Source organism: Canis lupus, chromosome 4 (genome assembly GCF_011100685.1).
Source record: "Canis lupus familiaris isolate Mischka breed German Shepherd chromosome 4, alternate assembly UU_Cfam_GSD_1.0, whole genome shotgun sequence".
NCBI classification, from domain to species: Eukaryota; Metazoa; Chordata; class Mammalia; order Carnivora; family Canidae; genus Canis; species Canis lupus.
The window spans coordinates 22094351-22108461 of NC_049225.1; the positions used below are offsets into that span (position 1 = coordinate 22094351).

A 14111-nucleotide genomic window follows, 5' to 3' on the forward strand; every position below is an offset into this window, starting at 1 on the left:
AGCCCGTGTTTCTGCTTCTCTCCTTCCAGTCCTGTCTCCTCTCCAGGTACCGCCCAGCCAAGGACAGCAAGGCAGCCGATTGTCCCCACTCAGCCACTGGCTTGGCGCGGCTCTCAGTACGGTGGGGCTTTGCCTTGAGAGCAAGTTCTGGGAGAGCCCCTCCCGGGCCCCCAGGTTAGGGCCCGACCTCGTTCTCAGAGGAAAGGAGCAGGGTTTCCCCTGGGTTATGGAGCCTGCCCGGCCCAGGGGGCCCAGAGCAAGAAGCTGCGTGGCTAGGCTTGGCCCCAGACGCCGCGGAAGACCCACAGCTCTCAGCAGGGGTCAGTCAGCAAAGCCAAGTTCCACTCCTTGGACCCCGCCTGCTGATAGGAAGCGCTGCCTCTCAGGGAGCTTTGTTCTCTGAGGCAGTGGAGCTGCCAACTGTAAACTCTCCCACAAGCCGTGGCCACAAGTAGCTTGAACTTTCTCTTTCTTGGCCCTAGTCACAGAAGAAATGTTGGGCACCGATTTAGTAAGGAAGACGCTCTAAAGCCCCGGGGTGGGATTTTCACTTCCCAGAATTTCCATGTGGTAGTGGAATTGGGTCCAAATGTTTGGTTCCAAAGGCTAGGCCTTGACTAAAAGTAGGGGAGCAGAAACCTCCAGGTGCTATTAAGTTCAGCACCCCTGGGGCTCCAGGGACCAGAGCCGAGTTCCTGACCCAACCCCTCCCAGCTGTGCGGTCGGGCCCTGGGCCTTGCGGGGTCTCACTGAGGGAAATAGACGGGATGCGAAGCTGCCCTCACAGGGACTCCCCAGCTCTGGTGTTTTCAGAGCTGAGTCAGATGCAGAATCCTATGGGGATTTGGAATTGTGGTCTGGGCAGGTCTATTTCCACCCCAAGAAAGGAGCGGCTGGATCCGCTTGGTTGCTGAATCAGGGCATTGAGGTTTCTCAAGACTAGGCCGGGCTCCAGCCTCTCCAACCTCTGCCTAGGCCTGGATTACTACCTTGTCTCAACCGAGGCTGCAATCGAGTCACATCTAAAGTCAGGAGAGGTTCCCACATGATGGAGATCGGTTTCCTCAGCCTGGGGCACGGGTTGGCCGGCTTCCCGGGGAGGCAGGGGTAGAACTACCATAGGCTTGCGTTCCCCCCCTCGCGCTGCCAGGCAAAGATGGCCCTTGTCCCGGCGACGCTCAATGAGGTCAGCTAAAAGAGAAAAACAGAATGACTGCCTTCGGGGTCTTTTCATCCAGGGGGCAAAGCCATGCTCAGGTGTTTGGTAGCAGAGCGTCCCACAAGAAAGCTGGGGTTCTTTCTGCTGTGCTGTCAGGTGGAACCCGAAATTAAGCCAGACTTTGCACCCTGAGCAACAGAAGAGCTGGTGAAGGTTCGATAGAGGGGGTATGGCAGCCCTGAGGCTTAGCAGCCTTCCTCAGCTGTGCAGGGTGACGGGGACAAGGCCCAGAGCACAGCCCATGACATAGGGCCTGCGGCTCTTATGGTCCTGCTCACAGACTTTTTATAGGGGTGCGTCAGGATCCACTCACTTTGACTTTACAGGAGGGGCCCGAGTGAGGAATGACTCACCTGAGGTCACCCAGCTTCTCAGCGGCTCAGCCGTGACCATAACCCAAGTCTCAGGACGCCTCACCCCCACTGGACGGGAGGCACGGGGGCCTCATTAACAGCACACACGAGACACTGGGGTGAACTGTCACCAACTTTAATAGACTCGGATTGTGTCTGCCCAAGCGGGCTGACAGCGGGGATGTCCGAGGCCTCCACTCCTGCAGACCCACGTGGCCAGTCCTCTGGACGAGTTCCTGCTTCTCCCTTCAAAGGCACCAGCTGGCCTAGGAGGACTTCACAATGTCTTTATTGTTCGTGCGACTCATTAGCAGAGACCCACTCCGGGGAGCCTCTGGACAAGGCCAGCCCATTGCCCCTGGCCAGCCCGGGAGATGTGGGGGCTTCCCTGAACCAGCCGGACACGACAGTGGCCAACCGTTTTTCACTTAACACAGTGAACGTAATCTTGGCGGAGGAGAGAGGGTGGTCAAGGACCACTTTTGAGAATACATGAAGGTTACGGATAACCTGTCCCACCTCACAGATAAATGCACATATGCCCCAACGTTTGCTTCTAATTTCTGCGGGTTCATAGGTTAAAAAGTCAAGAACCCTTGCGCCAGTGCTTTTACTCACCACTGTCTCTTCAGTAAAGAGAAAACCAACAAGCCTGCCTCACAGGCTTGCCTCCCTCTCTCCTGACAGCAGCCTCCGTGTTTGCCAGACTCCACAGAGCTTGCCTTTGCAGAGCTGCCCTTCTTCCGCAGCCCTGGCAGACAGAGCAAGCTCTCCCCCTCCGGTTCTCTTCATCGCATTCGATGGTTATCGTGTCTTCTAGGACCTTCCCAACTTCCCAGGGTATAGGCAAATCCAGCCCCCCCGCCAGGATTGCCTCAAAGGCACCCACATTCTTCCACAATCATGTCTTTATGATGGTCCAGGAGGACTCTGCCATTGTCCACATACAGCATGCTCAGGGGCTTGGTCTTCACGGGGGCACAGCAGGTGGAAGGGACTCGGTGGGGCTGGTATCGCTTTAGCAGACTCTGCGGGGGGAGAAAAGTCAGTTAAAATCTGGGTACAAAAATAGAAGAAAATTGTTCTCATAAAGGAAATCAGCCTGCCAACATGTCATCAACTTAACACATAAAGTAACTTCACAGGCTGTTTAAAGAAAAAAAAAAAAGGAGCTAAACAGAAGATTCTAAAAGCTGTATCTGGGTAGAGCAGGAGCAAGCTTACATGTCCTCCTATTGTTCTAGTCTAGAGTGCATATCAATTCCAAGAAACTCCTGGTTTAGTTCCAGAAACATGAAGCAGAAAAGAGTCATGCGGAAATTCTTGTGGGATTTCCTTTGTTGCCCAGAGAAAGGCAAATAGAGTCAATAAGAGAAAAGGTAACAATCCCTTGGCACTCTGGAACCGGGCCCCGTCCCTGTGGTCCAGTGAGGTCTTTCCAGATGCTAGTGTCAGAGCTGCTAGTTGGGACTCTCTGGGTCTCTGGGGGGCCCCTTGATCATGCAGCAGGTAGGTGGGTGGAGCAGAAGTCCCAGGAGAAGCTCAGGCCTTTGCCCGGGAAAGGTCCTACAGGGCTCTGGCTCCTCTGGTGTTTTCCTTGCATCAGCTCAGCTCACATGCTCCCCAGAGCCTCTGTACCCCAATACCAGGGCCACTACTTTGGGCTGTATTCCCTACTCCCTCCTTCTCATTCTCCCTTTACTCCCCTCCACCACCTTCCAGACCTTAGGCTGATTAGTGGCACCTGGTGGGCCTTCTCTCTTACAAAACCGTGTCCAACTGCCATTTTAGGCAGCAGGAGTACAGCGGCTGGAACAGTGTTATCCCAACCATGGCCGCATTAATGGGGCCCCCATTCCACCAGTGAATCATGCACTTCTAGTAATGATAATGCAACATCAGACGTGCCGGACACCTGCTGGCATACACGTGCTCTAGGTACACCTAGCACCTCGTTTAAGCCTACAGCATTCCTGTGAAATCTGGCACGGCCACCCCCCTCTCGCAGGTGGGAAAAGTCAGGCTCAGAGAGAATGAGCAACTTGGTCAGCGTCACCGGCTAATACATAGGAATCGAAGCCTGCTTTATTCCCCAAGTCCGGGTTCCGACCTTCCTTTCCTCAAAGTCAGAGCTGAGGGGAAGCAGCGGCCTTCTAGGCTACACCTTTCACCCCTAACTTTATGGAGGACATTCTAAGGAAGCAAGGCGTTCAAGGTGACCCAACGGGGGCAGCACTCCACGTAGGCCCTCAGAGGATCTGTCACAGGTCATCACTACAGGATAGGAGCCAGGATAGGAGCTGGCACCCGAATAACAGTGAATGAATGGACCATGTGATTTACGAGCCAAGCTGGCGTCCTGTCCCCCCACCTCCCCATCCAGCAGCCCACAGCCTCCCCTCCCCTCGGCAGGGCTCCGCACCTGGATGTATGCGTGGTTGGTCGGATGGAACTCCTCCCCCACGGGGTTAGGACACTCGCCCTCGCAGCGATAAGCATTGTACTGCTTGGGGTAGATGATCCAGGAGCCCCATCCAATGAGGTTGAAGTCCACCTGGAACTTGACCTTCCGGCACAGCTGGCTTCTGTCGGGCACATGGTGGCGCCGGTGCCGCCGGCGCCTCTCCGAGGACAGTTGTCCCTCCCGGGCCCGCCAGGAGCTCTCGGCCTCCCACAGCAAGGTGGAGCCGCCCAGCCGCCTCTGCTCTGGCGACAGGTTGGAGTAGAGCACGAGGAGCACACTGGTGACAGGCGGCGTGGGAGGCCGCTGCGGACACCCTCCAGCCATGCTGGACATCTGTGCCTCCAGCTCCCCAGGGTGCTTCAGCCACTTGGAGAGTGGCCTGGTCACCTCCAGGACCATGCTGCCCGAGGAAAAGGTGACATGGGACAGAGGGACAGTGAACAGGTCCATACGAAGACGTTCCTGGCAGGCAGCCAGGTCCTGCTCTGCATCTGGCTTGAGCTGGTGGAAAATCTCGATGGAGAGGAGCACGCCGGGGGGAAGGGCCACGGGGCTGGACAGCTGCAGCCGGAGCTCAGCCCACACCAGATCCTCCACTTGGCTCAGGAAGGAGAAGTCAAAAGCAAAGGTCCAGTTGTGTCCGTCCACCTCCACATCTGGGTGGGAAAGACGGAGAAGGAAGCAGGGTGAGTGGGGGCCCCCTGCAGCCTCATCCGTGTAACAACCCCCAGGGCTCCTATTGGAGCCTTCACCTAACAGGCCTCCTCTCCATCCCCACCCCAACCCTAGGAGTTGGCATCGCTGAGTCCTTTTTAGTCCAATTTCAGGTGAGACTCAGAGAGGTTAAACCACCTGCACAAGGTGCCAGGGCCAAGAATTAACCTGGATTTGCCCAACCTCAAAGCCCAAACTCCAGATCACGGTTGGGCTGCTCCCTCCAAGGCGCTCCGCGGCCAGAGAACAAATGGTAGAAGCTGGATGAGTTCTCTCTGCTCTAAGGCCAAACCCTGAGCTTCCCCTCACCCCGTGACCCTGAGCAAGTCACCTTCCCAGACTCCATTCTCTCACCGGAAAGAGACCTATTTCACGGGCACATGAAGTTGGTATGCCTATCCTGCAAGGGCAAGCCTCGGCGCGCTCAGGGACGCACACGAAACAGAAGCCAAAGACTGGCCACCCTCTCCTCCACCCATTCCTCAAGGCAGAGGCAGAAACTTCGGGAGTCTTGGACAGCCTTACACACAGGCTTCCACGGGCATTCTAAGCACGACTCTGCACGGACCTGGCAGTTCTGGCAGTTTTCCACCCAGCAGGCTTTCTCATCTACCTGCAGGGTGCTTAGCACACCCTCCCAGCCCCCCATCCCTGCCCTGGCCCGGGCATTCCCACACCTGCAGCAGACACCTCAAGCGCACACACAGCCTCCAGCCTGTTCCACACCCCCCCTCCAACCCCAAGACAACTCAATTCAAACTGGATGAAAAGGAATGGGGAAGCACATTCCATTCATTTTAGTCCTGGACTAATTTAGTCCACCGTCTGGGAATAGCATGTTTTTGTGGATTTTCAGCTCACCTAAAAGTGACCTTTAACTTTTTTCTTTTTTTTTTTTTTTTTTTTAATTTTTTATTTATTTATGATAGTCACAGAGAGAGAGAGAGAGGCAGAGACACAGGCAGAGGGAGAAGCAGGCTCCATGCACCGGGAGCCTGATGTGGGATTCGATCCCGGGTCTCCAGGATCGCGCCCTGGGCCAAAGGCAGGCGCCAAACCGCTGCGCCACCCAGGGATCCCTTTAACTTTTTTCAAACCCAGTTTCCTCTTCTTTGCAATGGGAATGGTCATGTCCTACCCCTCCTTGCATTATCCTAAGCCCTCATGGAAATAAAGAGACTTGAAGGTTTGTTGCTAAAGAAAAGTTCCTTAGATGATCCCTTAGAATAAAAATACTAACTGAGCTCTGATTTAGGTCCACTCTGGGAAGACCATGTGACAGTTTCTTTCTTTTTCTTTTTTTTAAGATTTTTATTTATTTATTCAGGAGAGACAGAGAGAGAGAGAGAGAGAGAGAGAGAGAGAGAGAGAGAGAGAGAGAGGCAGAGACATGGGCAGAGGGAGAAATAGGCTGTGTGTGAGGCCAATACGGGACTCGATCCCAGGACCCCGGGATCACGACCTAAGCCAAAGGTAGGTGCTCAACCACTGAGCCACCCAGGCAGCCCCCATTTTTTTGTTGTTTTAATTGTCTCATAGAGCATCTTTGATCAGGTGGTAAGTGAATTTCTCCGAGAAATCCACCCTGCACGACAAGACCGTTCCCAACTTCAGCCTGCTGGCCGCTTCTCCCAGCCCACCTCCAGCTGCTCTTCTTCACTTAATTTCCACTTCCCTCCTCATTAGCACCTGCAGGGGGCAATAACCGGGCCCTGGCTAGCAACTCTCCCCAGAGGTGTGGGGAGGAGCCCGGCATCCCCCATGGCCCACTGCAGCACCGGAGCCAGCTGGGGGTTAGGAGGGACCTGCAGCGTGTCCTGGCCACTTGCACCAGGAGTTAAAGATTTTTTATCTCAAGCATCCACAAATGGCCTTTTAGAGGAAGGCGTTCTGGCTCCGTGGCTCAGAGCAAGGGCTCTGGTGCCTCCTGTGATCTTCAAATTCTGCCACTTGCTGTTTAACATTGGGCAGGTTACTTGCCTCCTCTGGGCCTCAGTTTCCCTCTCTGTAAAAGGGAGATAGTGACAGCATCCAGCCTCCCAGGAGTGTTAGGATTTACTGAGATAATGTGTGGAAAGTGTCTTGCCCAGCACAACCAAAGTACAACACGTTGGCTGTCATCAACCACTTCCTTATTATTGCCGACGTCCAAGGTAGAAATGAAGGTGTCCGGGGGCCCCTCGGTTGCTCAGTCGGTGAAGCATCTGCCCTCAGCTCAGGTCATGGTCCCAGGGTCCTGGGATCCAACCCTGCTCAGCGGGGAGCCTGCTTCTCCCTCTCCCTCTGCCTGCTGCTCCCCCTGCTTGTGCTCTCTGTCAAATAAATAAATAAAATCTAAATAAATAAATAAATAAATGTATCCAGATAGGTAGTAAGGGACCTGGACAGAGGAGCAGAGTCATCTGTTACCGGGATGGACAATGTGTATGGAGGGCTCCTTCCCAGGGTGGGAAGAGTCTTTGCCTTCATGACCCCACCCCCAGCCAAGGGCTCCTTGGGAAGTAGTGCTGCTGGGTTCTCTTAGGTCCGGCTCTGGTTCTTGTTAGGACAGGGTGCCTCATCCCTTGGGGGTCACTGATGCCCGATACATGCTAAGAATGCTCCTACCTGTACAACAAATTTGCTTAGGGCTTGGTCTCCGGAGAGAGTTCACAGACACCCTGAAACCTGTCCATGGACTCAACGGAGTCGGCCACACAGGCCCCAGTAAGATCTTGACCCATGTCTGGTTCTTCCTTTTTTGTTTTTTAAGATTTTACTTATTTATTCATGAAAGACACATAGAGAGGCAGAGACATAGGCAGAGGGAGAAGTGGGCTCTGTGCCAGGAGCCTGATATGGGACTTGATCCCAGGACCCCGGGATCACGACCTGAGCCCAAGGTAGATGCTCAACCGCTGAGCTATCCAGGCACCCACCCACATCCAATTCTAAAGAAGAAAGTGGTTGGGCCCATGCCCTTGGGTTCCCTCCCCTCAGACAGGGTGCTGAGGCTGAGTGAGGACTTGGGGCTCTGCAGGAAAGGAGGGCGTAAGACACTAAGTGTCTGCTCTACGTTATTATAAACATAGGATACGTTTAGGATGAGGATAATTGCCACTAACTGCTTCCGGCCGAGCCTCCTCTCCTGCAATCCTCACCACCGCTACATTTTGCAGGTGAGAAAACTGAAGGTTTTCTAAAAACCCAAGGTGAGCCCTCAACGGGGACAAGCAGATGCAAACCCACTTTGGTTAGACTCCAACACCCACGTCCCGCTTTCCTCCCAAGGCGAACAGATAAACCCACGAGGGAAAGGAGCGTCTGGGACATCCCTTCTCCACCCGTGTCCCTCCAGGCAGGCTCTTCCTGCTGCTTTTAAAAAAAAATGAAGCCCATTCACAGCACTGAATGTACTTAACGCCGCTGCACAAACTGAGAAAAGGTGAGTTGGTAGTTCTGTCCTGTATTTTACCACCTGTACACACAAATGAGGCAGAAAGCCAGGCCCCTATTTGACAGAAGGGGAGACTAGAGAAGTCAACTGATATGCAAGGGGCGGGGGGGGGGGGGCACCAGGAATTGGGAAGCAGGGTTGGAAGGACCAGCACCCCTCTTTCCAGTCTCCCAGACTGTCAACCCCCCCCACCCCCACACACAAACCTTCTGGAACTCTCCAGAAGGACGAATGAACCGAAAAAGCGCACCCGCACCGCGGCCCCTCTGTCCAGCCCACTCCCCGCACCCAGCGCATCCAGCTTTCTGGACGCAGGGCCTGAGCAGAGCGCTCCCGCTCCCGTAACTGCCAAGCCCGCTCGCCCCTCGGATGTCCCTCGTCCGTCTGGTCCCCAGATGACCCCTCGGGAGAGGGTCATCAGCTGTCTGACCCCAGACGTGGCCGGCGGGGGAGCTGGGAGCCCCCAGCCCCAGACCACAAGGGGCTGGCGGGTGGCCAATTAGGTCAGATTATCGGATGTGGATTGCGCCCCAGCGTGGGGCGGGCCGTCTGGCCCCAGCGCGGAGGGAGGCGCAGGCGGGCGCAGGGCGGCAGGGGCCGGCCGACCCCAGACGTCAGGATGTGGATTGCAGGGGGCAAGGGGACCCCGCAGGAGCGCGCCCTCAGCCCAGCACCCACCTGCCCGCGGCGCCCGACGCCCCGCTTCCGAGGGTGACGCCCCGGGGCCGCGGGGGTCGCGGAGGGCTTCCCTCCATCCGAACCTAGGCTCGGGGCCGGCCCTGGGGACGCTGACACCTTCCCAGCCTGGGCGGGGTTCCCAGGCCCGCCTCAGTTTCCGACCTCGGGGCAGCCCATCTCCGAGCCCCGACCTCACGGGGCGCGCCCCATGCTGGGTTGCGGGGCTCGCGGCCAGCCCGGGCGCTGCCAGCGCCAGACTCCCTCACGCTGTCACCCACAGGCGCGAAAACCAAAAGAAATCGACAAAATGTACGCGGCAGTAATAGCGCCCGTTTATCACTCCGCGCGGTTTCGTGCTGCGCGCGGCCCGTGCTGGGGCCCCCCGCGCTCGCCAGCCTCTGCGGGGGGAAGCGCGCCCGTGCAGCCCGGAGCTCCCGTGGGCCAGGAGGCCCCCGGCGTCCGCGGCGCAGTCGGCCTCCCACGCTCCCGCACCGCGCTCTGCGCGCCCCAAGCACCGCGCAACGCCCTGGGCCCCCGGGCCGCCCCCGCCGCCGCCAGCCGCTGCGCCCTCGGGCCCCGCGGCCCCGGCGGCCCCAGCCCTTCCCGCGCCCTTGCGGACCCCGGCGGCCCGGCCCTACCTTGCGCCTGCAGGCTGCGGATGATGTCAGCCCGGGGCAGCGGGTCGCGGTAGAGGCTCAGCATGTAGGCGAGAGGGGCCGGCGACGAGGGCTGCACCCGCGCCCGCAGCGGCACCGGGGCCACCGTCGCGGCGCCCGCCTGGAGCAGGGCCCAGCAGGCGTGCAGCAGGAACAGGGGCAGCCGGGGGGCGTGCATGCTGGGCTGGCGGGGCCTGGAAGCGGCGCCTCCGCCCCTTATATCCCGGCCCTCGCTGCCGCCCCGCCTCCTCCCTCCCTCCCCGGGGAAAGCCTGGAGATCCTACACCTCCCTCCACCGGGGGTGGGGGTCGGGGGGTGGGGGAGGCCCCCAGGGAGACCACCTGCTGGGGGCGGGCCGGACCTGAGCCGGCCAAGCTCGGGACCCTGGCGCGGCTGCTCCAGGTACCGAGGGCCTCGTTTCTGCCGCACAGCAAGCCTGTCGCCTGCAACTCTCAGGTCGGAATTGTGGCTTCCTCGCCCTGCCCTGCCTCGGATCCCTGCCACGCCCTGTGTCTCCAGGCTCCGAGCCGGTGTCTGGTTCAACAGGAGCAGGTAGAGAGTGGTGGCACATCCTGGAGGCTTTTCCCCGCATTGGCCTGCGATGCTCCCCACCCCACCCCCCCACCCCCCCCCCCGTCGGCCAGGTGCAGCCTCCCCACTCACAAAGGTGTCACCTGTAATGTCCATGCCCTGCCGTCCCTGCCTGTCCTGGCAGTTCCCCCTCCGGGGAGACCCGGGTTTCAGCCCAGGCCTCTCATTCCCTTTGCTCGGTGCCCTGCTTTCCTCACCTGCACAGGACTGATCCTTGTCTGGCTCCCTTTCCAAGTACAGTCAGATCAGAGCTGGAATTACCTTTAAAGAAATAGAAATCCCTGCCCCTTGTCAGGCCCGAGCTGTTTCCCTCAACACAGGAGGCCTCCTCCTGCCTCCTGTCCTTTCTTAGCCTCCCCAGGTACATGAGCAGCTGGCTGGCTGGCCTTTGCTGAAATGCTAGGTGCTGGGCCCACCTCAGCTCCTTCCACAGGTTGCTCCAGCTCCAAAGAACCAAGGCTCAGCCCAGAGCTGGTGGAGACAGAGGAAGCGGGCCCAGCAGGCTCAGCCTGGAGCTGCAGACTTGGGGTAGGGGGAGGCAGGGTGGGGCAGGCCCACCCAGCAGGAAGGGGCCTCTCCTAGGAGAGACCTGGGCTGCATACCCCAGAGGGCCATGGGACCTGGACGATCTGTTCAGCCTGCAGATTGTTAGTTCCTTAAAGTGGGGATTGCCTTGTTCATCGAGTTTTCCTCACAGTACACATTTTAGTTTGGACCCGAAAAATCTTAGCTAAGTAAATAAATCAGTGAATGGAAATGTGTCCGGACTTGCCCCAAGATAAGTAGCACCTTGGGTGTTTGTTAAACCTATTGATTCCTGAGCCCCAATCCAGACCTCTAAGATTTAGGATTTGGAGACAGGGCTTGGTAATCTACATATTTCACAAGGGACCGGTGGTCCTTACCAGACAACTTTGCCAACCTGGGTGGGCTGGGGTTCTAGGCGCAGTTTGGAAGCCACCTCTCTGGGTTCAGTTTCCTCTTCTGTAAAGTGTTCCTGCGGAGACCACCCTTCATACAGGTTATATGAAGCGAATGGCAAAGTGCTTCACAAACTCTAAAACCTGATGTATTTGGAGAGCTTTATGCATGTTGGGATATGATTATGGGTGCTCCGTGGTTGTCCTTCAACTTCCCCAGCCTGGGGGCTTGCTGGTTCGGGATCATCAGCCCCAGCCATCTGCACCAAACCTTTCCTCAGAGGCAGAAGGCACCCTCACCCAGGTTGTGAATATATACGTAAAAACCAGTGACAGATTGTGGTTAGTGCAGTGGGAGTCCTGATGAGGACCTGAGAACCAAGAATGGCACAACAGGGGAGGTGCAGATAGCTAGCCAGAGGTACAAGAGTCTCCCCCAAACCTGGATCTCCCCAAGTGACCTCGGATCCTGATAGCCCCTGTTTAAACAGGGACATTCAGCCCAGAGCAGTCTTATCCACCAGGATGGAAAGGAACGAGAAAGAAGATATTTCTACTTCTCACGGTGACCAGAAGCTTCTTGAAATTCAGGATAAAGCTTATTCATCCATGGGACACACAGGAGGCGCTTAATAAATGTCTTAGCTAAAATGAACGATTATGACAAATAGCTGACACTGAGTACTTAATGCAATTAGTGGTCTGTTCATCACTGCACTGATTTTATCATTAGGCCCACTTCAGAGATGAGAAAACGGAAGAAACAAGGCAATTTGCTCAAGGCCACAGATTTACAGGTGGGAACAGCCAGTTTGTGAAGGGCAGGTCTGCGTATGACCCAAACCTGTGCTTTTAGCCCTGTTGCTTCCCCACAGATGAGAGGGTGACAATGTATCAAGACTTAAACACTCTCAAAGTCTTGCCTTTCCTGGGCCCGGGAGCTGCAGACAGAGCTCCTTGTGATGTGTATTGGCCCAGAGCCCTGTAGGGGCCTGGAATCACTCTCTGACCAGCAAGAGCGACTCTGTCAAAGCCCATCCATCACTGCCCTTTCTGCAGCTCCGGCACCTAGAAGAAATCGAATCTCTGTCACTTCTGCAGGACCAAGGCTGATACCTTTCTTACTTTTGAAGGGTATTTGTTCATCCAGGATCTATTGCCTGCAAGAAGGATCCCGAGTGTCCTCTTCCCAGGTGAGGAATGACATCTTCTCACATCCCCTGCCCCAGACGGACTGACCAACAGATTACCTGACCTGCGAGATAACCTTTCAGGGCCATCCCAGCTGGCTGGAGGGTGGGGAGCAAAGTCCCTTGAAGTTCTTGAATGCTTTCCATCAGACCGTCCCAGACCCTCCCTCAACGTGAGCAACGGTGTGTGGCATGGTTAAGTGCTGGAGCTGGGAGGTCAGGCTGCCAGGAGCCAGAGTCAGGATCCTTCTCCGTCACTCCCTGGGCTCATTACACCAGCCACTTACCATACTTCCTCATCTGTAAAATGGAAGTGAAGGACAGTATCTCCTTGACAGGGATGTTGTAAGTAGTGAGTGTGTGTAAAGCACATAGTGCCTGTAGCATCTGGCCATTTGTGTCTTCATTCCTTTTTTTTCCCCCCAAGATTTTATTTATTTATGAGACACACACACACACACACACACACACACACACAGAGAGAGAGAGAGAGAGAGAGAGAGGCAGAGACACAGGTGGAGAGAGAAGCAGACTTCATGCAGGGAGCCCGATGTGAGATTCGATCCCAGGTCTCCAGGATCACGGCCTAGGCCAAAGGCAGGCGCTCAACCACTGAGCCACCCGGGCATCCCTGTGTCTGTTCCTTGAAGGGACCTCCTTTCCTAGTGCGTCCACAGCAGCTTAAGGGCAAGAGCTAGACTGTCTCGGGGGCAAGGCAGGAAGGCATCTCAGTTCTGCACACATTTGATGAGCATCTCCCCTATCCCAGTGTGACCCTGGCTGTCTTCAGTTTCTCAGCAAACCTCTGCGTTTCATGTGCTCCTTCTTCCACAGGCACGTTTTCATCGATCCCCCAAGTGAACTCCTACTCAACTCTCAAGACACAGCTTGAAAGTTCCCTTCCTCCACAGACCTATCACCAGCTCCCCGGCAACGTGGCAGGGGCCTTTTCTAAGTACAGTGTGATAGAGCCGTCGTCCAAAGTCTTGGGTGGCTGCCATTGGACTGTGGCCTCCCAAGAAGCAGGGATGGCTCCCGATTCATTTCTCCTGAAGCCGCAGCCCCTGGGTCAGAGCTGACTGTTGCTTGCTGTGATCTTCAACCCCCATGAATGACCCCAGTCCTAGGAACAGTAGAGAGGCACCTGGGTGGCTCAGTCGATGAAGCGTCTGCCTTCGGCTCAGGTCATGATCCCAGGGTCCTGGGGTCCAGCTCTGCGTTGGGCTCCCTGTTCAGCGGGGAGCCTGCTTGTGTTCGCTCTCAAATGGATAAATAAAATCTTTAAAAAAAAAGAAAAATAGAAATGGTAGTAAATATCCCAACGCTGCGGATCTTGGAGGCCAACACCCAGAGCTGAGAAGTACCATCGAGGCGCCTCTGCAGAGCACATGCAGCTCGTGTGATCCAGAGAGAGAGAGACCCAGCCCTCCCCCCGACAGTGCCCCTGTACCCCAAATGTGCACCAGCCCCGGGGGAGCACTTACCCATCCCCCAAAGTTCAAAGCCATTCTTCCTCTGTCCAGGGTAGTTGTCCCCTTTCCTTATTCACGCAAGACACTCCTATTTATTTCCATGTCCAGCTCAAGGGTCTCCTCTTTTTTTTTTTTTAATTTTTAAGAAGATTTTATTTTATTTCTTCATGAGAGACACAGAGAGGCAGAGACACAGGCAGAGGGAGAAGCAGACTCCCTGTGGGGAGCCCGATGCGAGACTCGATCCCTGGACTCTGGGATCACGACCTGAGCCAAAGGCAGATCCTCAAGCACCAGCCACCCAGACCCCTCAAGGGTCTCCTCTTCCACAAAGGCTTCCTACATGGGCTCTCTCCCGCTGCAGGCTCTGATGTGGGCCACTCTTCATTGAGGGTTGAGGTCCTCAAGCCCTCAGGAG

At 56.2% G+C, this 14111-nt stretch overlaps 1 protein-coding gene across 1 annotated transcript; it reads right to left on the reverse strand.

Moving 5' to 3' along the window:
* Positions 1–1699: 1699 nt before the first annotated feature.
* On the reverse strand, positions 1700–9069 carry NODAL (nodal growth differentiation factor). The gene is made up of 3 exons (XM_038534214.1): positions 8865–9069; positions 3995–4692; positions 1700–2600 (listed from the first exon to the last, which is right to left on the reverse strand). The coding sequence occupies exons 2-3, from the start codon at positions 4484–4486 to the stop codon at positions 2448–2450; spliced, it is 645 nt and encodes a 214-aa protein (XP_038390142.1). The 5' UTR covers positions 4487–4692; positions 8865–9069; the 3' UTR covers positions 1700–2447.
* Between the last annotated feature and the right edge of the window lie 5042 nt (positions 9070–14111).